This window comes from Aquarana catesbeiana, linkage group LG01 (assembly GCF_042186555.1).
Source record: "Aquarana catesbeiana isolate 2022-GZ linkage group LG01, ASM4218655v1, whole genome shotgun sequence".
In the NCBI taxonomy this organism is placed as follows: Eukaryota; Metazoa; Chordata; class Amphibia; order Anura; family Ranidae; genus Aquarana; species Aquarana catesbeiana.
In genome coordinates, this window is record NC_133324.1 from 219231452 (window position 1) to 219257053 (window position 25602).

At 38.5% G+C, this 25602-nt stretch overlaps 1 protein-coding gene across 1 annotated transcript in view; it reads left to right on the top strand.

The window, feature by feature from the left end:
• ADAMTS19 (ADAM metallopeptidase with thrombospondin type 1 motif 19) overlaps positions 1-12738 on the top strand; it is a 520219-nt gene extending 507481 nt beyond the window's left edge. The window contains exons 22-23 of the mRNA XM_073625112.1: positions 3540-3717; positions 12572-12738. Of these exons, the coding sequence (XP_073481213.1) occupies positions 3540-3717; positions 12572-12723 (330 nt within the window). The 3' untranslated portion in view covers positions 12724-12738. The remainder of the gene's footprint in view (positions 1-3539; positions 3718-12571) is intronic.
• The last annotated feature ends 12864 nt before the right edge of the window (positions 12739-25602 follow it).

The following is a 25602-nucleotide window of genomic DNA, read 5'->3' on the forward strand; positions in this document are numbered from 1 at the left end:
TTGGTTGTTCTGCAAATAGGTGTAGTGATTTATAATGTTCTTTCTAGTGGAACATTGTGGTTATGATGTTATTTCCAGCCTCTGTGTTCCTGTTGTTTTCCAATAAATCAAAAAAGGCTCAGCCGAATGTCCAGCAACATTTTGGCTAATACCAGCCATATCTGAAGCAGCTTTCCAACACGAATTCCTTCTGCCCTTATGGTAATGAGGTTTAGTGATGTTACTATAGTGCTGCTCACTATTCTTCTTGTATAAAAAAGGAAGTATCAGTGCAAGACTATCCCTGCTTTTGCTTATTCCATTTTGTGGATGTGTACCTTCTTAACCTCTCCTGCTTCTGCTTGATTATTCCCTATTAGTCATCAGATCACCAGTCATTTAGGGGGAGAAGGAGGGAATAAGATCTGTTATGAGCAAGACCTCCTTTTACTAAGATTGAACAAGGCACAGCAAGCAAATAATTGGAAAGATCAGCTGCAGGGAGCATATAGGCAGTACTAGTGACTAGTCCTTTCTAATGTACCTTCCCATTTTTTGGTCACATGTACACAGTTCAGGTCTTCAATAATAAGTATTTAGCAGCACATTGGACACCACTAATTCACAAGTAAGTACCCTATATTTTACTGCAGCATAGTAGAAATATCAGTAAATTTACTATATTTTACCAGTTAATACTTCATTTCAGATTACTCCTTTGCTTGAGTTTTTTTTATATTTTTTGATTGCAATTTTCACAGTGTCCTTGACAGCTCCCATCTTAATTTGTGGATTTCTCCTTTAGTGCTTGGCCAGTTGGAATAGCTCTAATACCTTCCACGACTATTGGCTTGTAGAGAATCCGCTATTTCCATCATATACCTCAAATGTTTGGCAGTGAATGGAACGAATAAATATGAGTAATAATCTTTTATGCCAAGTTTAGGATTGGTTTGTTAAAAACACAGAATTTTTTTGTTGCATTTATATACAAACTGTAAAAACAGCTCATTATTAATGTGTGCTCTCTGTCCATGTGTATGTAGCCATACGTGATTGGCCAAAGAATATTATGACTCGTACACTGAATTACTTCTTTTGTCAGTAACATGCTTCTTGACTTCATGCCAAGTTATTTTATAGTAACTTACTGGGATGTTCCAAAATATTTCTGAAGTTTGCAGAGTGTTACTTATTAGTACAACAGAGTATTTAAAATTTTTAAATTATTTGTGTCTTTTGTAAAACTGGTGCTAAAAAGGCTGCTTCTTAAGGCTGGGTTCACATATGTGTGAATTGAATGCGGATTTCTCCGCATCCAATTCGCATGACATATGAGTGTGACTGGCTCTAAATGAAGCCGGCTCACACAGGTCTGGGGCGGCTGCGGAGCGGATTGCAAAAGGGTCCTGTGTGTGTTTGGGTCCGGTTCAAATGCGAATTCAGGCAAAAGTTCAGACCTGAATCGCATCAGAACCGGTAAGCAGACACGCACTGGACCCCAGGCATGAACCTGCGGCCGCACGTATGTGAACCCGGCCTCAAATAATAAAGCTGAGAGATAAATACTATGGTGTCTAGTTATAAAACATGAGCTGTGAAAATGTTTTAACATTTGTGCAAAAGTCACAAATAATCCCTGTTATGTTTGTATTATGTGTGAAATGTCATTTTCTATTTGTTGCCTTTCTCAGGGTGAATGTAATATTCCCTAACATTCGTTCTTAAGAGAAAATGGTTTCAAGAACATTCAACTAGAAGATATAAAGATCATTTGGCAAATAAAGATAATAGCCTACCACTAAAGAATAAGAACATTCGACCAGAAGAGGAAATAATATGAGGAAGACCTCTGCTAAGTGTATAGAGACTCCGGTGCTCACCACTGTCCGTGTAATAAATCAACTACCGCAAAGAGGGAACTGCAATACAGAATTGATAAGATGTTTCAGAGACAGAACTACTGTTTATTTTAGGTGATCTGTCAAGGGTTTCAGTCCATTGTTCAGTTGTCAAACAATGGCAGTCTTCTCTGCAACATTGTATTAATTCTGTACAGCCGTTCACTCTCTGTAGTAGCTGATTCTTTACAGAGAAACAAAACAACTTCCTTATCCTCCAAAATAATGTATACGCATTCACCACCTGATGGTCCTGTAATCTTTTTTTCACAAAATTATTTCTTACTGTGTTTTTCTGCCTCTATGTAATATCCTGGAATGTCCTCCATGAGTTTCCGATATATAATATACAAATATTAGTATATAGCTACTATATAGCAATTTACAAGGAAAATTGTTAAAGTGTAATATAGTATAATCTGAAACTTATGCCGCATACACACGATCAGACTTTACGGCATACTTGGTCCAGCATACCGGATTTCGTCGGACAATTCGATCGTGTGTGGGCTCCAGCGGACTTTGTTTTCTCAAAAGTTTGACGGACTTAGATTTGAAACATGTTTCAAATCTGTCCGACGGACTCGAGTCCGGTCGAAAAGTCCGCTCGTCTGTATGCTAGTCCGACGGACAAAAACCGATGCTAGGGCAGCTATTGGCTACTGGCTATGAACTTCCTTGTTTTAGTCCGGTCGTACGTCATCACGTACGAATTCGTCGGACTTTGGTTGATCGTGTGTAGGCAAGTTCGTTCATTCAGAAAGTCCATTGAAAAGTCCGCCAGACAGAGTCTGCCGTAAAGTCCGCTCGTGTGTACGCGGCATTAGAGGTACTTCCCATAGGTATTTTCCATAGGTACTGGACTGGACTTTGCATAGGTAAACTATATGATCTATAAGTATTTTTTTAATATCCAAGAGGAGGATATAAGGCATCTGTAAAATACTGGTTGACAAGTTCTTGTCAAAGATGAGCTGCCCAGTGGTTTCCCATACACACAAAAAGATGCAGAGGGATGCGAACATCTGGTTTGTAAGACTATTTCATACACACATACACACACATTTTACCTATAAAAAACCCGCTACTTGAGCTTAGGCAGCTACCGAATACCTGTGGTTGTATGAAGTGAGTTTTCCGTATGTTAAAATACATTAAAAGTCATTATTATCCAAAATGTGGACCAAATTGACCATCAAGCCTTACTTACCTACAGCAATGAGCAATAAAGTTTATTCTTTTTACTGTTCATGTTCTAGAAAAATGTCCGAAGATTCCCTTTAGAACTTTTCAAAAAGCTAGTAAAATTATAATTAAAAGAGGTTTTATCCTTTCTGTGCTGAGAACACTGTTTCTTATTATTCCTCATTATAGGCAAGGTTGATATCAGTCTGGCAAATTCTGTGGGTTCCAAAATAATAAAAATTGAAAATGTAGTCCATATGCATTTTCAGGAAACTTTTGGAAAAAAAAAGCTTTATAATATTTCAAATTGGAGATGAATAAAATTATTTGGCAGTCTATAGCAGAGTTTTAGCATTTAAGAAAGTTTGAAAGCAGACATGTATATAACTTTAAATATAACTTATTTATAGTATGTTACATCTCAGGTATCATATAAAAATTTTACTTGTTTTTTTATTTTTTTATTGTACTTAGTGTTCCGTGACTTGTGGAAAAGGCATGCAATCAAGAGTAATTCAATGCATGCACAAAATTACTGGAAGGCATGGAAATGAATGTTTTTCATCTGAAAAACCAGCAGCCTATAGACCATGTCATCTACAAGCCTGCAATGAAAAAATAAATGTTAACACAATAACGTCTCCAAGACTTGGTAAGTGCACAAAACAATTAAATACAACTATAAGTGTGTTTCAGGTCAATATCCTTATTTTCTGTGTCTAGACTGTAGAAAACATTTATGAAATGATATGTAACTTTTGGACACCAGTCAGTAATAAAAAGAGCATATGCTCTGCCATGTAAATATTTTCTACCTGATATAGGTACAATTCATATGTGCTCAACGGAACTGTCTGTTGGCCATGTTTTCTCTGATATACTAACATCAATATCTGTTAATCTGCTGTTACCTTACTCCAATTTAATCCAGTTTTTTTTCTTTTTATTAAAGAGATCTTATCCACGCAGGGCAATATGACAGTGTCTCTCCCTCAACCCCCTTATGCTCTCCATTACCTATGCTCCCCAGTAGCTCCATTGACCTGCTTCCATGTGAGAGGCCTGAGCCCAAGCACTGCCACATGACCTGGGAAAGGCATATCACTGCTCTGCTGGGTCACCAACACAGCTGAGTTTAGTGTCAACTATAAGAAAGTTGTCCATAAGGTGAGCCAATTGGGGCCAGGGGATACCTAGAAACGCTGGGGTTTTTTTACTAAAACTGAAAAGTGCTAAATCTGGTGCAGTTCTACATAGAAACCAATCACCTTCCAAGTTTTTTAGTCAAAGCTTAATTGAACAAGCTGAAGTTAGAAACCGATCGGCTACTATGCCCAGCTGCATCAGATTTTGCACTCTCCAGTTTTAGTAAATCAACCTCACTGTCACTTTGCCCCACAGTGCCCTGCAAATTACTTGTATTTATAGGGTCTACTGCAGCCTGTCCTGAAATTCTTAAAGTGGTTCTAAAGTCAAAAACTCCATACTACCTATCCTATCCTCCCATCCCTAAACTAGCGCTGCCCCAGCTGCAGCATCACTCCTCTCACTTGCTGGTCTTCTGCTCTCAGTCAAACTTCTTTGAGGAGTGAGCAAGTGCATGGCTTACTGGTACTGTGTGTGTCTAAGAATGGGCACAACCCGGCTTGGGAGTATGTGCGCACAGGCACCCCTTTCGCACCTTGCTTGCTAAGGAGGCCCTCAGAGGAAGGAGGAGTGGAAAACACAAGTGGGGGACCTATAAAGAGGAGATAAGGGACTGCTCTGTGCGATATCATTGCACAGAGCAGGTAAGTATAACTTTTTTTTAATATATAAAATATTTTACCTTTAGTATCACTTTAAAAATTAGGCTTTGGAAGTGAAAGTACAGTAATTAGCTTATCAGCTGTTCTTCTTGTCCTGTGTTCAGCTTCTTTCACTGTCCTACCACATTCTACCTTTAACAAAACTATATTGTTCTAACTGCAGGGGAGAAAAGTTAATGGTCAGGACTTTATAGTTCCTGGTAGGTGTGTTTGAGCTTGAAAACTGGCTGAACTGAAGTATACATTTTTGGCAGGCAGGGCAGTTCACACACATGTATTTCACCAGAGTTTAGTAGTGATGAAGCTTCACTTTGTAAAGAATAGCCAATCAGGTGCAAGGGTGGAAAAAAACAGCATTTTTGCTTGCACATGATTGGATGAAGGAAATCAGCAGAGCTTTACCACATTCACTAAGCTCAGGGGAAATTGAGTGCAACTGCACTTCCAACGTGCACAGTCTATTTGCCTTTAGTAAAACCACCCCTTTATTTGGATGTCTGCTTTATTTTAAATATTTTATTGTATCCAGACAAATAAGGCATGCGTCTGATATAACCTCTTACATTTCCTCTTTATGTTTATGCGGATGCATGTAGTAAGCACATGCAGGAGCACTGAGCTATTGGCATCTCTGTTTGTTTTTTTATTATTCCCATACCTCTCCTTTAACCTCCATTGCGATATTCTCACGTTGGGGCTCAGGGTGAAATTTCAGTACCATTAGTGGTAACCCCGAGTCACACTCAGGACTGCATCGCTGGATCCTGGAAGAGGTGGCATATCTTGTCCCCACGATCCCACAATGTACTCCCACTGTGTCCGGTGGCCGGATCTTCCGCCTGATGCTCTGTGTGTTCTGGCTTCCCTTTCCTGCAAGCGTTGCGACACAGGGGGGTGGAACTGGCAGCAGATTCAAAATGTATAAAACACAACAGACACAATACATTGTAATCTTATTGGATTACATTACTGTATTAAATCATTTGACCTCAGTTTGCCACCCAGTGCTTTGCCCAGTGCCCTTGCCTGCAGTTTTACTGTTCTTTCTGCCTGGAAACTGGAGAATGATCATGGCATTCAAAAAGGGTGTCTCTACATAAAGTGGTTTATGGCCTGCTAGAAAACAGCGATAGCGATACAGAATCACTTGCGGAATTAAGTGATAGCGATTCATGGGGAAATTCGTCATCAGAGACAGAAAGTGATTTCAGCAACGATCCGACAACTGAGCTCAGTGATGTGCGGACTAAGTGCTTTATTGACTGGGGTATGGATCAAGCAGCGCCCCCAAGATTCCCATTTACTGGAGCACCTGGTATGAAAGTGGATGTTAAAGATGACAACCCCTTGGCATACCTACAACTATTTTTGACCAATGAGGTTATTGAAAAAATAGTTACGGAGACAAACCGGTACCGAGAACAACAAGCTGCTACGCATCGGAAGTTTTCAAGGAGTAGAAAGTGGGAACCAGTGACCAAAAATGACATTTGGAAATTTCGTGGCCTAAAAATACCTCAGGGAGTGTTGGGGAAACCCCTGCAGAAGTGGTATTGGACAACCAATAAATTACTTGCGAAAAATGTGAAAAAATAATCCCCTGCACTAAAGATATTACTTAGTGATTAAGCTTGTCGCTCCTGTACATGACATAAGTCAAAACATGGAAAAAAAGGGTATAAGTACCACAGCACCGACAGCCTGAATAAATACAATAAAGTGCAACTGTAGTGCATACAAAATTAATTGCAAAATTAATCCCAAAAAAAATATATATCAAGCATGTAGCCAGTGAAAGCTTTAAAAAAATGTGCAAATATGTATAAATTTCTAGTTGGAAGGTTTCTTTCACAGGTGCCTTCCACAGGTGCTACTGTGCTAGAAATAGTGCAAATCAATATTAAGCCTGTGACCAGTGAAAGTCCAAAAAAGACATGCACATAAACATAATGCAGCTCAGTTGATAAGTTCCTTTCAAAAGTGCTGCTGTGCTTAAAAAAAAAAACATATGATGCTGTAAACAAGTGCATACGGGATCCACCCCACCCCCCTTATGGTTGAACTCACCAGATCCAATGGACCCTCAAGCAGTACTGCATTGCGGGTCAGGTGGGCTTAGTATGGTGAGTGGGGTGATGAAAACGCCAACTCCTTGGTGCGATCCTTCCTGGGATGTTTTCAGTCACAAACATATGGAGAAAAAGCCTGCATAGTAAAGTACGTCTTGTTTAATTCATTAAAATTAATCTTTACAAGGTTCCAAGGTGGAGGGCAAACAGATGAACATCAATTACCAGTCCATTAATCAATAGGTTCTCTCACAACCTAACTGCAATTGAACGGGCATCAGACGTGATGTCACCGCTAGTTCCAACTAGAAGTTTATACATATTTGCACGTGTTTCTTTAAGCTTTCACTGGCTACATGCTTGAGATATTTTTTTTTTTTGCACTTAATTTTGTATGCACTACAGTTTCAGTTTATTGTATTTATTCAGGTTGTCAGCGCTGTGGTACCTATACCCTTTTTTCCCAATAAATTACTTGCCACTCCATTCTTTGGCACGATCATGTCAGAGTAAAAAATTTTCCTGATAATGAAGTATTTGCACTTTGAAAACAATGAAGAATTTGATGAAACTACTCATCCAGCACCAAAACTCAAGAAAATTTGGGAAGTATATCAAATGATTCTGAAGAATTTCCAATGCAGCTATGTGCCAGAAAGAGACATCAGCATAGATGAAAGTCTAATGGCCTACAAGGGAAGGCTCAGCTGGATACAATACATGGCATTAATCGCTTGCCGACCACCTCACGCAGATATACTGCGGCAGAAGGGCTCGTACAGGCAGAATCACGTGCCTGTACGGTCCCCTTTAAGAGGCGGCAAGCTCCGTGAGTCAGGTCGCGGGTCCCACGGACTCGATCACCGCGGGGATACCCGTGATCGCCTCACAGGGAGGAAGAACAGGGAGATGCTAATGTAAACAAGCATCTCCCCTTTCTGCCTAGTGACAGTGTCACTGATCTCTGCTCCCTGTCATCGGAGCAGAGATCAGTGACGTGTCACACACAGTCATGCCCCCCACAGTTAGAAACACGCCCTTAGGACACACTTAACCCCTACACTGCCACCTAGTGGTTAACCCCTTCACTGCCAGTGTCATTTACACAGGAATCAGTGCATTTGTATAGCACTGATTGCTGTATAAATGACAATGGTCCCAAAAATGTGTAAAAAATGTCCGATGTGTCCGCCATAATGTCGCAGTCACGATAAAAATTGCTGATCGCCGCCATTTAAAAAAAAAAAATTATTAATAAAAACGCCATAAAACTATCCCCTATTTTGTAAACGCTATAACTTTTGCGCAAACCGATCAATAATCGCTTATTGCAATTTTTTTACCAAAAATATGTAGAATATGTATCGGCCTAAACTGAGGAAGAAAATAGTTTTTTTATATATTTTTGGGGGATATTTATTATAGCAAAAAGTAAACAATAATGTGTTTTTTTCAAAGTTGTCGCTTTTTTTTGTTTATAGCGCAAAAAATAAAAAACGCAGGGGTGATCAAATACCACCAAAAGAAAGCTCTATTTGTGGGAAAAAAAGGACATCAATTTTGTTTGGGAGCCACGTCGCACGACCGCACAATTGTCAGTTAAAGCGACGCACTTTGCGAATCGCAAAAAGTGCTCTGGTCAGGAAGGGGGTAAATTCTTCCGGGGCTGAAGTGGTTAAAGAGAGCATGATTTGGCGTAAAATCCTTCATGCTATGCAAATCGATAACTGGTTACATTTGGAATTCTGTCTTATACACTGGGAAAGGAACCAAATTCAACCCAAATTACAGCAATTATGGAATGGCAACATCTGCCGCTCTTCCACTGATTGAGCCATTGCTAAATCAGGGCTATTACGTAACTACAGACAATTTTTTGCACATCTCCTGAACTTTATGAGTTCCTTCTGCAGAGCATAACAGATGCCTATGGAACCGTTAGGGCAAACCAGTGTGACATACCACCAATCTTTGACAATAAGAAGCTCAAGACTGGAGAAATGGTTGACTGGCAGAAAGCCAAAATGATGGTACTGCGATGACATGATAAAAAAGATGTGTGCCTAATGAGTACAATCCATAATACCTCCACTGTCATGGTACACACAAAAGATGGGAAAGACATCATGAAGCCATAACTAGTGATAGACTACAACAACACCATGAGAGGTGATGACAGAGCCGACCAAGCAATGACATTCTATTCAGCAATGAGAAAACAACAAAAAAAGTATTACAAGAAGATCTTCAGGCATCTTCTTGAGTAATGCTTGTGGAATGCCTACATTCTGCTCCTAAAAAAGAGTGACAAGCCTGTGGTTCATGTTGACTTTATTTGGAAAGTTGCCGAACTGATATTTCTGAACCACCAAACACCAATGGCTTTGAATAGAGCTGGACGTCGTGCTGCTGGCATTGTCAACCCAGAACATCTGACTGGTCATCACTTCATTGACTACATCCCACCAACTGAGAAAAAGTCAGCACCCACAAGGATGTGTGTGGTTTGTTGCTCAAAGCGTGATGACACTGGAAAGAAAATCCGAAAGGAAACCAGGTTCCATCGTCCTGATTGTGACGTCGAACTTTGTGCATTTCCATGTTTCAAAATTTCATCATACCGGGATGGTTACTGAAGCAATATGACTAGTAACATTGCACCCCTGTTTGGAAAAATGTCAGTGTTTTTGATTTGATTATATTACTGACTAAAATGTATTGAATAAAGGGTATTATTATTATATTATTGTTTGTTATTATTTATAGTTATTTATTATATTATAATTTATGACTTTGTGTTTCAAACTTTATAATACCTGGGATGTCTACTAAACTCTTGTTTGGACAGATTTAAGTGAGTTATTCCTAAAAATGACAGGCCTACAATATAAAACGCCAAATTTCCATGCAAAAAAATTGTACCGCTTTCAGCATCAAAAATCTGACATAATCCCACCGCCAGGGAGGTTAAGGTAAAATTCTTGTGGTGACCCAGAATCCAAATGTATCACCAGGTAAACTGTTAATAAAACTACTAAAGTGCAATTATATCCATTGCTTTACTTACTCTTATAGAGGGCATTCTCCCACTGTTCTCCCTTTCTGTGCTCTTCACCTGCGGGCTGCCAGCTCCTAGTGACTAGTGCACGTTGGAATGGGAAAATCACAAAGTGATCATGACCTATTAGGTCTCAGTGCATAATCTCCCATTCTCAGATTTCTGCCTTTCAAGGAAATATGAAATGTTAATAAGTTCATGAAATTATGTGACATTTACTAAAGGATGGTATTTTATATTTGCCTGAGAAAATTAAGTACTGTTCGTGATACTTTTTTAATTTGCACTAACATACAATTTTTCAGGACAAGCTTTCGGGGTATGCCTTCTTCAAGGTCCAAGCAGTACACTTGAGTACAATCACATCAAGTTATATTTGCCTGAAATTCAATCCTACATGTTATTTACCCATGAAGTCCTGTCAATATGGTAGATTAGCCTTTTTCATCCGAGGTGCATTCAAGTTTCTTCAGGGGTGCCTTGGTACAATACCTAAAACTTGCCTAAATTGTATAGAGCAGATTTATCAAGCCTGCCTTTTAGTTATACAAAGCCACAGGTTTTCATTATGCACCATTAAAACGTTAGGCCCGCTGGCACCCTAGCAACCAATGATGTCATCAGTTGTTAAGGTTGGGTGTCCTATGTGTGTGTGAATGTTGCTAGATTATGTAAAACTATTAAGCACCCATAGATTTTTGGGTTGAATGATAACAAATGACTTGATTCCCCAATCACACATTTGATGTGGCTGAGGAAATCCTCCTACTGTCTAAATATACTGATGAGCACCACCAGATATAGCCAGCAGTGCTGATGGAGCAGCAAAAATCCAACAGGGCAGATATACAGAAGCCACACAGTAAATTGACTTCTGTACAACCAGCCGTCCCATACATGGATCAAATTTGGTCGGTCCCTGCTGAACTAGTCTAATTTTAATTCATGTATGAGTTTTTTTACATTTTAGAATGGGGTGCCTCAGTAATGTGCATGCTTTTAAAGGGTGCCTTGACTGAAAAAAGTTGAGAAACACTGCTGTACTGTAGATCAAACTTTGTGAAAGCTTTATTGCTATACAGTCAAACATTACCATTCAGATCATGTTCCAGTTCAGGCAAAACAGCTGTAATAACAACTCCACCCTCCAATAACTTCTGAATGTATTTTTTCAGAGAAATCAGGAAATAATGTTATGACTTTTGTGTTCTACCTGAATTAAAACACAACCTTACTTATAGGGTGAAAAAAATGTGGTGCACTCCAACCATCAGCCAAGCCCACTGAGTACTAAATATTTTTATTTTATTTTAAAAACTAAGTCTTGATAATTATGTAGGGAAATGCTAAGTAATGATTTAAGTTAAACAGTATATAATGTAAGTAAATAATTTTATCCAGTTCATATTAATATACAGTAGTTTTGGTAGAGAAAAAAAACACACATATGTATATATATATATATATATATATATATATATATATATATATATATATACTTATTTTCAATATTACAGCCCTTACAGTGTTGCCAAATGATATAATACAAATAAAAATATGATAAATAAATTAGTAATTAAAGTGACAAAAAATATATATTAAAAATCCAAATATTATGAAAAAATGTCTTAATCCAAATAGTGATGCAATCAATAAGTATATTATACTCCTATAAAGTGCTCCAAAGTTCATACAAAAAAGTGTTGAAGTGCTTCAGGTAAACATGCCCTGTAGTGTGCCCCACTCCCCTCTTGTATCCCTACTCACCAGAAAAAATGGACCCTCAGCTTTTCAGTCTGGGGGTCAGACAAGCTTAAATTTGGTGGTGGAGGTGTCACAGGACTTTTTGGTGTACTGAATTTGGGCCTCCTTAAGTTGCTGCTCCTAAGAGCAGCTCGAATTCCACCAGGCTCAAAGAAGAGAGGAGGTACTCATAGTGAATTACTGTATAAAATAGGTTAGCACAATTAAAATTCACTAACAAAATGTCAGGAACAAACAGGCATTTCAATAGTAGCAAGGGCTCTTCCAGGTTCTCAGTTGAGAGCCCGGAAGAGCCTTTGCTAGAGGCCTTGCTAGTTAGCAGAGGGTCTGAGCCAGAGGTGGTGGAACTGAGTTGCATCAAGTTCCAGATGAAAAACAAAGCCCTGACCATCTCCCCAAGATGTTAGTTCTCTACTGCTTTTTCTGACTCCAGGGGTCATTCTTGCTTGGCTGACAGGTAAGTTCCTGGGTCTCCTGGAGGAATCAAACATATTTTAACTACAAGTACTACAGTGTATATTTTAACATTGCTAAGTTTTTAACAGAAATATATGGAAAATTCACAGCAGTGAGAGGTTCACATGAATGGGAAGAAATCACCATGCTAGCATCATGGAGAGCTTTATAGATCCAAAGCACCACAGACTTTATCAAATGCTAGTTAAAGTTGTCTCTAGTTATTAACATTGACTGTCAAATGTGAAAAAGGTGGATTTTGTTTGTGGGTTGCAGGCTAAAGAGTAAACGGTTTTTATTAGGTATACTCTATGACCATATTGCCTTTTGAAACATATTTTCTTTTTGCAGCTGCTTTAACCTTCAAGTGTCTACAAGACCAGTGGCCAGTTTATTGTAAAGTTATACGGGAGAAGAATCTCTGTCAAGACATGAGATGGTACCAGCGCTGCTGTGAAACATGCAGGGACTTTTATGCTCAGAAAATGCAACACCGGAGTTGACCTTAGTTTTGACACATTTAATAATGTTACAATACCTAAAGAAACCCACATCTCTAGCATATCGCAACCAAAATATTTCAGATTTCATATAATTTAATCAATTTAATTTATTATTTTTTTCACGTTACGCATCACACTTGCTTTTTTACATCACACATTTCTGCTGTGTAACCTACATTTTTGCAAATCAGAAACATATTTCTGCTTTTATAAAAAAAAATCTCCTGGGTCATTTATGAATGACAAAGCTCATGCAAATGTGCTTAATATTGTATTGTGACTTGTCAGAGACAATGCAAATTGAAGAAACCCCTGTGTCTACTATACATGAAGGCATCTGATCCATCTGTGAACAATCAGATCATCAGGATACTAGTTTTTCATGAGACATGCCAGTCCAATGTTCAATGTATGTAAGCACCCCATTAAAGTAGAACTTTAGGCATTTAGGCAAAACTTTTTTTATTTTAATTTTGGATAGAGTAAGAGAAGGTTAAAACCCCTTTCCATTTATTATTATTTTTTTGCCATCTGTATCCCATTGGGAAGATTTGCCTTCAATTTTTGTCCCTTAACCTAAACAGGAAATGAGAGGAAATTCTTGCAAATGGAGGGAATCCCCCCCCCCCCCCAAGTCACCAGAACTAGTGTCCCCAGTAGAATATTTTGCCACTATTACTATTCTGGGAACAACTCAACATTTTGGGATTTTCTTTTACTTTCACTTTCAATGATAATGGTACACAGGACAAATAGAGAGGGCACATCTCCCTAATAGGAACACAGACAGCAATACTAATCTAATGGCTGTTGTAATGAATCTTTACTCTATCCTAAACTAAGTAAAAAGGTTTGCCTTAAGTTATACTTAAAGCAATTGTCTTGATTGGTATTATGCAGCAAAGAGCAAAATTATTAGAGAAGTGCTGGCTTGTCTTGCACTGTATTACTGATGGCACCTCCTCTGGATATGCACTGAGATTGCAAGGTGAGTGGTATGTGTGCAGGATAGACATATAGTTGATGCCAATATCTACCATTCTTGACCAGGTGATAGAATGTAATGCAGAATCTAGTGTTAGTCAGTTGCATGATTATACCCTAAGATGTTTATGCTCTTCCAGTCCAGTACTTTTGTATAAGGACTAAATAAATATGTTGGTCTAAGAGCGAAACATTGCCATTCCTGTATATGGCCTAAGCTAAAGCTTTTCCATAATAGCAAACTTGTGTATGTGTGTCATCTCATAAATGACCCATGACTGTTGCACTTAATGGGTTTGTTCCCCTTTAATGATATTTTGTAAAACGTTAAATATGCATGACAGCATTAAATGTATGGTAAAACGCTGTCCTTAAAAATGTATACTTACTTTTAAAGCTGCTTCTACTATGGGTTCAACCTTTCTCGTCTTGCCTTTGGATGCGTCACCTCTCAAATAAGCACTCAGCTACAAAAAGCTTGTTTTAAGATATACGCACAGTCTACTCTCTCTCACTCCCAGGGCTGAACTTAGCATCTGGCAAGTGAGAGAGTGACAGTCTACTGCGAATGCAATTTGGATAAGCCAAGTTTTCTCAGCCGAGTGCATGTTCTTGAGGTATTGGCACTGTGCATGCAACGGCAGGACGGAGAGGGGGAGCCTAAATTAGAAGCAGCTTCAAATGAAAGGATAATTTGTAAAAATGGAGAGCAGCATTTTAATGTACACTCTAAGCAGTAATACATATAGAATGTTTTCAAATGTAATTGAATTTAAAGTAACCCTTTAATATTACCAAATAGGGAAAGAAGAAACACACTATAGTACGGAAAAAGAATCTTAAATAATAACCATCATTTAGCAGAAATATGATTTCTAACATTTTAAACTATAAGAAACTAAGCCATCACAAAATATATATGTATCTAAAAAAAAGTCTATTTCTAGAGCTATGCTAAGAAAAAAAAATTCAACTGAGTTTTACTAGAGGCATTATTTTAAGCAGATTGTGAAGCTCAATGGACAACTCAATCTTTATCTGATAATGTTGTAAGTACTACATACCTAAATTTAAATGTATTTGTATAAACATTTTGCAAGTCAGGATATCTAAAATGTGATCTCCATAAAATTGTTCTACCTCGTCAGTACCCTTGTTGTTGGAAGCATCATGGGAATCAGTGTTAAGTCCAGCAGATATTAACAATCTCTCAGACTGTGATCCAGAATATGACAAATACTCTTATTAATGGCTCTGGGACTGTTAACTGCAAGCTGATTGGTTGACTGCAAGTCACTAGATTGTGACATATGCAATTAGATTTCAGCAGTCACTCCATCACATCGGCACACAGGATGGCAAATTTTACAATTGGCTCCTCAATGATTCTGATACTTGGGCTGCGGTGCTATATAATAATCTATGGAGTTCACCCAATAAATTAGACCAAAGCTAGATACTCATTTATAGTTTTAAAGCTGACAACCTTAAAGTGCACTGGTGCCCACACTATGAAGGGCCTCCATTAGATGTTATGGAGCCCCATACAGTATAACCACCCAAATCCATTCAATTTCCCCCTTCTTCCCCATAGCTACACATTCACAAGGATCAGTGGAGAGCAAAAGTGTTGAGCTACTGGCTGAATGCCCCTTTATTCACTGAAGAAAGTTACCAGTGGCATGCAATACCGAAAGGGGATATACCAGGGTGTGAGTCCACATATCCTGAGCTGTCCCTCCTCACTCAGCTTTTAGTAGCTTTCAGTACTCCTAATCCAGGTGCTCCCTGCCTATCATCACTAAAGTGAGAACAGGACTTCCACTCCCAGGCCTCATCCAAGGGGCATTGCTAGGATTTTACAAATACCTGCTCCACTGTGGCACACATAGTGCTGAATGGTGGGTGTAGCCACATTGTCCTGACAATGGGAAGGGCTTAAAGGGGTAAAACTCAACAGAACCTGAGCCACCTCACTATACACAAAGTACACCTACACAAAGTGCACACTGTCCTTGTACCCACAAAATATGCTTTTGTCAGTTCAAGATTTTTTTTTTTAAGTTTCTATTAAAACATGAGGCATCATAGATACATTTGTGATATGTTTTTATTATGTGCTTTTTCCTTTTTTGTAATCAATGCAAATTGAATGGGAATGTGACATCTCCAGGAGTGTTGCACTTGTCTACAGTATCTGCTTCTCCTGCAGCTGCCAAAGCTCATGATGACTGCTTGAGCAGCTTGCCTCTAGTATGAATGTAATTGCTTTAATCCCATAGCTCTGACAGCTTTGGAGAGAGACTCCAGAGCTGTCTGGGCTACAGGATGAAAATACAAAATTCAAAATACTATCAGTAAACAGTTCCTGCTCACAACCCCTGCATGATCATTATCAGTGTGTAACTTTGCAGGGAGTCTTTCCAGAGCTGTTTGCAAACAGAAACACTCAGGAGCTAAATCATACCTGTGGTAGCGGGTGCAGCTCATCGCACACTGATGATGCAAACACTGAAAGCAGTGGTCACTTGCCAGTAGTATGAATGAATAAAAGTTATTCCATTCTACAGCCCTCACAGCTCCTGAGAGACACTCTCCTGGGCTGTCTGGGTGCAAAACTAAAACACTATTTTTTAATTTAAACTATCAGCAAATGGCTCAAGCGCTGTCAGGGCTACCTATTACAGCTGTAGAGAATGGTGGAAGAAATTAGGAGCATTCCCAAAAGTGTTGGATTCATATTTATTTTGCATAGCCTATAAATTAAGGAAAAAGTAAGCAATTCAAAAATTTCACAAGTGTATCTATCATGCTTGCTTTATGAAAAGATACCCACACAGATGTCTCTGAAATCGCCCCAGGAAGTCGGGACTGACATGCAGAAATGAAATTATGCAAGTTCAGCTGAACTTGCACGATTTCAATGCCGCTGTCACTGTGAACCTAGGCTAAAACCTAGAAGCTGATTGGTAACTATGCAGAGCTGCGCAAGAAACCCAAGCAAAACTTTTCCCTGTAGCTCAACCAAAAAAAGGGCAACCCTCCCTGCCTTCAGCAAACTCCAAGCAAAAACTCCCCCATCCTTCTGCCACCTCTCACCTCTGTTCTCACTGCATATCTTGTCCACAGCTCACGATTGCATCCTTGTCACTACTTATGTCTTCCCCGCCTCATTCAGTTTTCACCTTTTTACCCCCTTGTCTACAAGCCACCTCTGCACCACCTCATTAACTGCTTGCCTCTCCACCCCTATCCTCTATGGCTCACCTCTTCACCAACTCATCAATGGCTCAATTCTACACCCCCTCCTCTACCATTCCACCTCTGTACCCATTCATCTGCTGCTCCCCTCTGCACTCTCTTGTCCAGCACTCACTCTACTCACAAACAATTCAGCTCCTTGCCCCTCTTCTCCACACTCACATACAACACAGACCCATGCTCCACGTACACTAGCATAGAATTTAAATTCCACCTCACACTCTTATACAATGCAGATCCCTGCCCCCCCTCCTCCTCACACCCCCTGCCCTCCACTTACACAATGCAGCCCCCTATTCTCCCCTCACACCAAGAGACAATGCAGCCTGTCTTCCCCACTCACACACAATGCAGATACCTGTCCGCCCTCCTCAGACCCAATTCAGTCTATTTGATTACCCCCACACTTAGAGACAATGCACCCCCTCACAAACATTTCAGACCCCTCACAAACAGCCCCCTGCCTCTTCACTTTCACATACAATACAGATCCTACCCCCCTCCGTCACTTGTATAGAATGCAAATTTCTGCCTCCTCCCCCTCCTACTCACATTTTATAAAATATACATTCCATTCCCTTTACTCACAGTCACAAATAATGGAATACCCTGCCTTCCCCACACACAATGTAACCCCCCCCATACACATTGCAGACACCTGCCCCTTCTCCTCATACACAACAGCCTTCTCCTTACAAACAATGTATCCCCCCATCCCCTTCCTCTCACACACAAAGCAGACCCTGCCCTCTTCCTCCTCCTCACACTTACACACAATGCAGCCCCTCAAATCACACACAGTGCAGCCCCCCACCTGACATAAATCACAGTCCAATGCAATTTCATGTGGGTATGGTCACATATGGAACAGGAATAGGAAGTGTCCTTGTATAGAACTTCTGTTCCTGTCAGCTGGGAATGCATGGCTAGGGTCATAATGTTAGGCAACATTGCACCACAGAGGCACCAGAAAACTTTAGAAAAAAATGTCATGTAATTGTAGCTTCATTACCCAGGGCACCTAGCCTGAAGTTGTAGGACATGTGCCTTGGGTACTCACCACTAGTGACACCCATGCTCATCTACACAAGAGCTCACCCTGTGTCCAAGCCAAACCCATGCTTCCCTGCAAACCTGATGTGGCCCAGGCCTGTACTGTCTGTACCCGTCTATTGGCAACCCTCCTTTAACAAGCAGTAAAATAGCTTTTTCACAAGCCATCACTGCTCTCTCTCTCCCTTTGCATGTACTGTGAAGTCATTACAACAAAGACTAAGAAGTTGAGTTTCAGTTTGTTTCCAACAGATTTCAAACCCGGTGTTTGTTTGCATTAAAGAGCTGGCAGGCTTTCAATATTCTGCTCTCCATTTGAAGCAAAGGAGAGTGTGTTTTTTGCAGATAAAGTTCTCCACAATGTCTATACCTATAGAGTTGAAGGGGATTTGATTTAAAGTGCTTTTAATGCCTGCTTAGTAATGTAAACACTACACTTTAATGTACATAGACTGGGCACAGGTTTACTTTAAGGTCTAAAATAGGTTGGAAAATGATGTCAACAATTGTCATAGCTTTAAAGGTTTAAGTTTCAAAACTCTATAAATAAAACCTATACTCCAGAAAGTTAAGCAATAATTTGATACCAAGTTCTTGACAAAGTTCTTGACTGAATCAGAGTAGCATAATGAATTGTTACTTCTATACAATGCGTATATTATTTAGGGCGACTAAAACAGAAAGATGTAGTTGAACCTTAAATAGGCCAATGGAACATTATAAAGAAACAACTAACTGCTTCCATTGAATTATTTTACCAAAGAGCTAACAATTACTGTTGTATTAATACACATAAAATTTACACTGAGTACTGTAGCTTTGGAGGACGGTGCTAGCAGAATATTCTGCTCATGTCACAAGGTGCTAATTTTGTCATTGAAGCTGTATGAAGATATGCTTTAGGTTTTAGAACGATTTTATGTATTCTTTTTGGCATTCATGTCTAGTTTCAAGATCTTTAATTTCTGAGTAATTTAAAGAAGAGGTTTTATTTCAGTAAAGTCGGCTGGAAGACATTTTGACATTTTTTTTGGTGTTATAAAAAAATGTTTTAAGAGCTAGAAAAAAATGATAATTACACATAACTAGTAATATATATGAAGTCGCCCTTGCAGCTGGTTTACATGTATGCAATAAGGCATGTATTGCCTACAAGGCCAAACATTACCATCAGGAGGTACACATACACAGTGAAATATTGACAGACACATAGGCTGTTTTGGACCAGGTTATCAATAAAGCATAATACATATGGTCAGAAAATGGCATCTGATAGTAATAAATAAATGTTTTCTAAATTTATAAGGACAGGGAACAAATTATTAAGACAATGATCATTGTTTTAATGCTTGTATGCATTTATGATGTGGTTGTATTAGTGGTAGTTTATACAATCCAGCCACTCAGTTATGTTAAGCACAAGAACTGCTTATTAATTTGTCACATAATTTCACATGGTCCATTGTACCATGTTCTGCTCAGGTAGCTCACCCCAAAGCAGACTTCGGAAGGTAACATAGCATGCCACAGTTGTCAGACTTTTGGCCCCAATTTATAATAAACAGATGGTGAATTTATGATCACGCTGCACTTATTTCATGTGTTTATTGGACATTTTTTTTTTATATACTGTATGAATCTGTAATTGCCTCTTTCGCTTAGCTAGCTGAGGACAATCCTTGTTTCATAGTAAATGTAATTGAAAATGCCAACATATTTAATGTTGTCATATGGAATATTTTGTGGGAATGACAGTAGTTAAATCAACTGCATTGAACTAATCATATTGACAGGTTTTTTTTACAAAGGGTTTTCTCCCTTTAAAACATGTGTAATTCCTTTCAAAACAGCAACTTTATGGAAATGTTGACCAAACCCCTTATCTTCTTTTTTTCTTATTTAGGACTGGTTGCCTTTGAAACTTGTGTCACATTAGCCTATGTGGCAAGATAGTCAACCAGAAAACAGTCAGCAAAAAAGGCAGAGATTATTACCACCTACCTGCAGTTTAGATGCAAAAGACTCACTGCTTTATCTTTGAGAAGCAAAGGCAAAAGCAAAAGCTACCCTATGTAGAATGTTGATCCACTCTAAACATAAAAAATTATGCAATTTGTAACTCCAATTCATCTGCATACAACAAATATTCTTCCCTCTCTTTCATAAAACAATTAAAAGTCAATACATCTCCAGTATCCCCAGCATTAAAAAAAAATAGACCCAGACAATGAGGCTGTTATTAAATTAGAATGCTGCTTTGCAAATTGAATGTTTATTAACCCCTAATGTTGAAGATGAAACAAAACGTAAAGCCTTAACCCAGTTTTGCAACTTTGACTTGTTAAAGTATAACTAATGGGAAACCTTTTTTTTGTTACAGAGTGGAGATTGATTAGAACAGCTGTTAGGTTTTTGTTGCTGTCTTTGCCCCATTAGAAAAATTCTCTTTGTCTATTTGCCCTGTTTACTGTTATCATTGAAAATGAAAGAAAAGGAAAATCCCAAAATTTGGTTGTCACCCAAAAAAGGAATAGAAGGAAACCTCATCTGAACACTAGTTCTGGTAACCCTAGTCACAACCAGATCTTTCACCACTTTGGAGGGATTTCTTCTCACTTCCTGGTTTAGCTATGGTACAGGAAGTGAAAGGAAGTTTCCCAGATGGGACACAGATGGCACAAAAACATGATGGGGGTTATAACCCTCCCTTACACCAATGTTTCTCAACTCCAGTCTTCAAGTACCCCCAACAAGACATGTTTTCAGGATTTCCTTCAGATGAAATGGCTTTGGTAATTATTAAGGCAGTGAAACTGATCAAATCACCTGTGCAAAATAATGGGAAGCCTGAAAACATGACCTGTTGGGGGTACTTGAGGACTGGAGTTGAGGAACATTGCCTTACTCTATCCAAAACGGAAAAAAAAGTTTTATGCTTAGTTCTTCTTTAAGCTGGCTGACTCCTGCTGAATCATGCAAATTTCAATCTGTTGGTGGGCACACGGAGAAGATTTCTTCATCCATGCTGCTCCATCCCACGGGCTGAATGGGAGAAATTTAGCTATATATGACTAGCATTAGTAAAACTGTACATATCTTGGTGACTGCTTAGTATGTCCAGATGAATTATACCTTGCTTTTTTCAGGACAAAGCAGGCCTTTATTTGGTTATAAATGTTAATGATTATCTCCTGATTTTTTTTTTCAATTATCAAAGAAAACTGATTCTTCCTGAGAGCCCTTACAAAGATACAATCAGGGGAATTTATCAAATCCAGAAGAGCCAGACCCTGGGGTAGCTGTTCATGGCAACCAATCAGCTTTTATCTTTAATTTTCAAAGCTTAGCCGAGCATGATGAAGATAGATGCTGATTGTTTCCCATGCATGGCTGCTCCAGATTGTGTTTGCTCCAGTCTTGTTAAATTCCTGCTAAAGCATCTTTTTTTCCATATAGAAGAGAAAGAGGTTATAGTTGAGTCTTCTAAAACTAGTGATCACTGTGATTGGCAATCAGAGTAATTATATGATTAGGAGCTTGTCCTATAAGCTACTCTGAAACCAAGAGCTGTTGGTGACATCTTGGTCTTGTGCTGCCAGCACAATAGAAGGACAATGAGACAGTGCAGTTTAATGCCCAGTCCGTGCTGCCACATACACTCACTGGCCACTTTATTAGGTACACCTTGCTAGTACCGGGTTGGACTCCCTTTTGCCTTCAGAACTGCCTTAATTCTACGTGGCATAGATTCAACATGGTGTTAGAAACATTCCTCAGACATTTTGGTCCATATTGACATGATAGCATCACGGTGTTGCTGCAGATTTGTCGGCTGCACATTCATAATGCGACTCTCCTGTTCCACCACATCTCAAAGGTGCTCTATTGGATTGAGATCTGGTGACTCTGGAAGCCATTGCAGTATAGTAAACTTATGGGCATGTTCAGGAAACCAGTTTGAGATGATTTGAGCTTTGTGAAATTATCCTGCTGGAAGTAGCCATCAGAAGATGGGTACACTATAGTCATAAAGGGATGGACATGGTCAGCAACAATATTCAGGTAGGCCGTGGCATGTAAATAATGCGCAATTGGTACCAAGGGGCCCAAAGGGTGCCAAGAAAAAATCCCCTCCACCATTACACCACCACCAGCCTGAACCATTGATACAAGGCAGGATGGATCCATGCTTTATGTTCTGACCCTACCATCTGAATGTCGTAGCTGAAATCGAGCCTCATCCAACCAGGCAATGTTTTTCCAATCTTCTATTGTCCAATTCTGGTGAGCCTGTGTAATTGTAGCCTCAGTTTCCTGTTCTTAGCCGACAGAAGTGGCACCCATTGTGGTCTTTGGCTGCTGTAGCCCATCTGCTTCAAGATTCAATGTATTGTGCATTGAAAGTTGGTATTATGCATACCTTGGTTGTAATACGTGGTTATTTGAGTTACTGTTGCCTTTCTATCATCTTAAACCAGTCTGCCTGATCTCCTCTGACCTCAACAAGGCATTTTCCTCCACACAACTCCCACTCACTGGATATTTTCTCTTTTTGTGGACCATTCTATGTAAACCCTAGAGATGGTTGTGCATGAAAAACTCAGTAGATCAGCAGTTCTTGAAATACTCATACAAGCCAGTCTAGCACCAACAACCATGCCATGTTCAAAGTCACTTAAATCCTCTTTCTTCCCCACTCTGGTGCTCGAGTTTGCACTTCAGCAAGTCGTCTTCACCACCTCTAGATGCCTAAATGCATTGAGTTGCTGCCATGTGATTGGCTAATTAGCAATTTGTGTTACCAAGTAATTGAACAGGTATACCTAATAAAAGTGGCCGGTGAGTGTATATGTAAACAGCTGCTGAGAAGGGGTTAATCAAAGTAAAACTGCCATCACTCTGAATAGCCAATTATGTGCAGGGGAAAAAACAGGACTTTGATTTGATTGGACATGTACACAACTTTACTTTATTCACTTTGCTGAGTGAATATTAGTCTTTCTTTTAGTAAATTATATCCACTAATTCACATAAAATAAATACAATATAAGCATGTAAATGTTACATTAAGATGTTTAATGATTGGCCAATAATACACATGAATATACATTTTCATTACAAAAAATGAATTTATTCATGGATTCATCACGAGGATTCAGAAATCCGAATACCTAAAATAACATAATTATATTATCAAATAAAGTAAATAAAGTAAAATAATTACCGAATATCAAAAAACATGATTCTTAGAAATACTAATTTCAAGTTCATTTGTCATGCTTAATCAAACCCCAATGCCTGTTATTTGAATGAATAACTAATAACTCATTAGCTGGTGTTTCATAACCCTATAATTCATCCAATGCGCAACCATAAATGAAAAGAACAAAACAACAATGATAAAAAAAAAAACAAAGATTGAATTTCTATTTACAAGTTTAAATAATACTGCTTACAAAAATCTTTATTCATTGTACAAAAGTTATTGAAGCACAGAAACATGATAAAGTCCAATAAAGTCCTATAAAAAACCTCTTAACAACAGGGGAGTCGCAAAAATGCCAAAGACCAATTATAGTGCAAGGCTCACATGCATAGATCATAGGTAGAGATGAGAAAAATCTTTTGTTTTTTCATTTCCCATTTCAGCAAAAATCAGGATAGCTTGGCGAAGTGTTTTGGAATCAATAGGGAGGGTAACATAAGGATGGTTTTGTGTTGGATGATTTTTAAGGGTGCAATTTACTTTAAATGGCTCCTGAGGGTGACGGAAGAACTTTCCAACTATCCTGGACCTGCTATTTTGCCAAAATACCTTTTTTTTATTTTATTTTATTTTTTTAAAATAAAATACTTAAAACAGCACACAAGTAACAATCAAATACTCAAATACAAAGAAAATAAATGAAATAAACTAAAACAATACACAAAACAAAACCCATAGCCTGGAAAAAAAGAAAAAAAAAAGTAGATTTTTAAAAAACTATTTTTAACTTAATATATCTTCCAAGAGAGTTAATAAAGCTTTATATTGTACATCCCATATAAGCATTCCAAATAATGAACTGGTTTCTTTACAGGCATATTGGATTCTGATGGGCTTATTTAATAATACAAAAAGTAATAGTGTACAGCAACTTCTAGCAGCCCTCAGTAGAATTCTCCAGCTTATTGGGGTGAACCTAAAGGAAGATCATCTCTGATTAATTATTGTGAATTTCTACCCACAACTGAACTCTGCACTGTTACTAAATAAGCCTGCAAAGTTTCATCAGGAATAGAGATCACTGCTTGTGCTGACATCTAGGAAAATAAAAGAAGCAATTCTGTGTCCAAAATGAAAGTCATTTTTTTTTCTGTTCTTTTTTAATGTTGTAAGTTCTCAGGACAGTATGGTATGTTGCGCACAACAACTTGAATACGAGATCAAATAAACACTGTACACTGTATATGTTTACACTGAATCACTGTTGCACTGTTAGGACTTAACTACATGGGATATTTTACTTGCTTTATATATAATATATAGAAATCATTGTGCCGCAAGTAAAATGGTTGTCAAAAAGAGACTATGGGTGTTATTTACAAAAGCCAACTCCACTTTGCACTGAAAGTGCACTTGGAAGTGCAGTGACTCCAAATCTAAGGGGTAGATCTGAAATAAGTGGAAGCTCTGCTGATTTTATCATCCAATCATGTGCAAGCTAAAATGCTGTTTTTTATTGTCCTTGCATGTCCCGCTTGGATCTACAGCAACTTTTTACTTCCAAGTGCACTTGCAGTGCAAAGCGGATTTTCCTTTAGTAAATAACCCCCTATATCAACTGCAGCATAAGTTTAAAATCACCTATATAGTTGGTCCTCATATATTACGGTCAAATCATTTGACATCATACCTAGACTTTTTTTTTACTGACTGTCAGCTTTTATTATAACACTTTCCATACTGTTATGTTTAACAATACAGAACCATTGTACAATACTGTACACCATTCCTTTGTATCCTCTCTGGCCATTGTCATCATTGTATTCCATGTGTGTTTTGAATAAAAGGTCTACATAAATTGAAATAAATTAGATGAACTATTTGAAATATTAAAGATTTTCTTTATGGAAAAATAAGGTTGTTTGAACTTATGTTCTTGACTTACAAATGTCCAATAAAATTAGATTATTTAAATATTTTGGAATGCTGTCCTTGTATCTCACATTTTGTGTATGTTCTTAGAGTGGAACTTTGGGTAAAGTAAAAAAAATTATATACTGTAAATGGATTGCCTGTTTTTTCTGCAGTGAAATTATGCAGCAATGTCCACAGGGTAGTCTTACATGGAGATATAGTTTTTATATATACTATGAAAATGTAGGTCAGGGTAGAGTTAAAAAAAAAAAAACATATGCAAGACATGCACAATTCCCAATGTTTTATCATTTTAAAGACCTTGCAAGTATAGGAAATGACCCATACATCTGCCAGAAAAGTACTCAGCTCCAAATTCCAATGTGGGCTGACGATACACAACATTGACTGAGTGGTGTCAGCCCTCCCAGTTGTTTTTTGCCTTACTGGACAAACGTTTC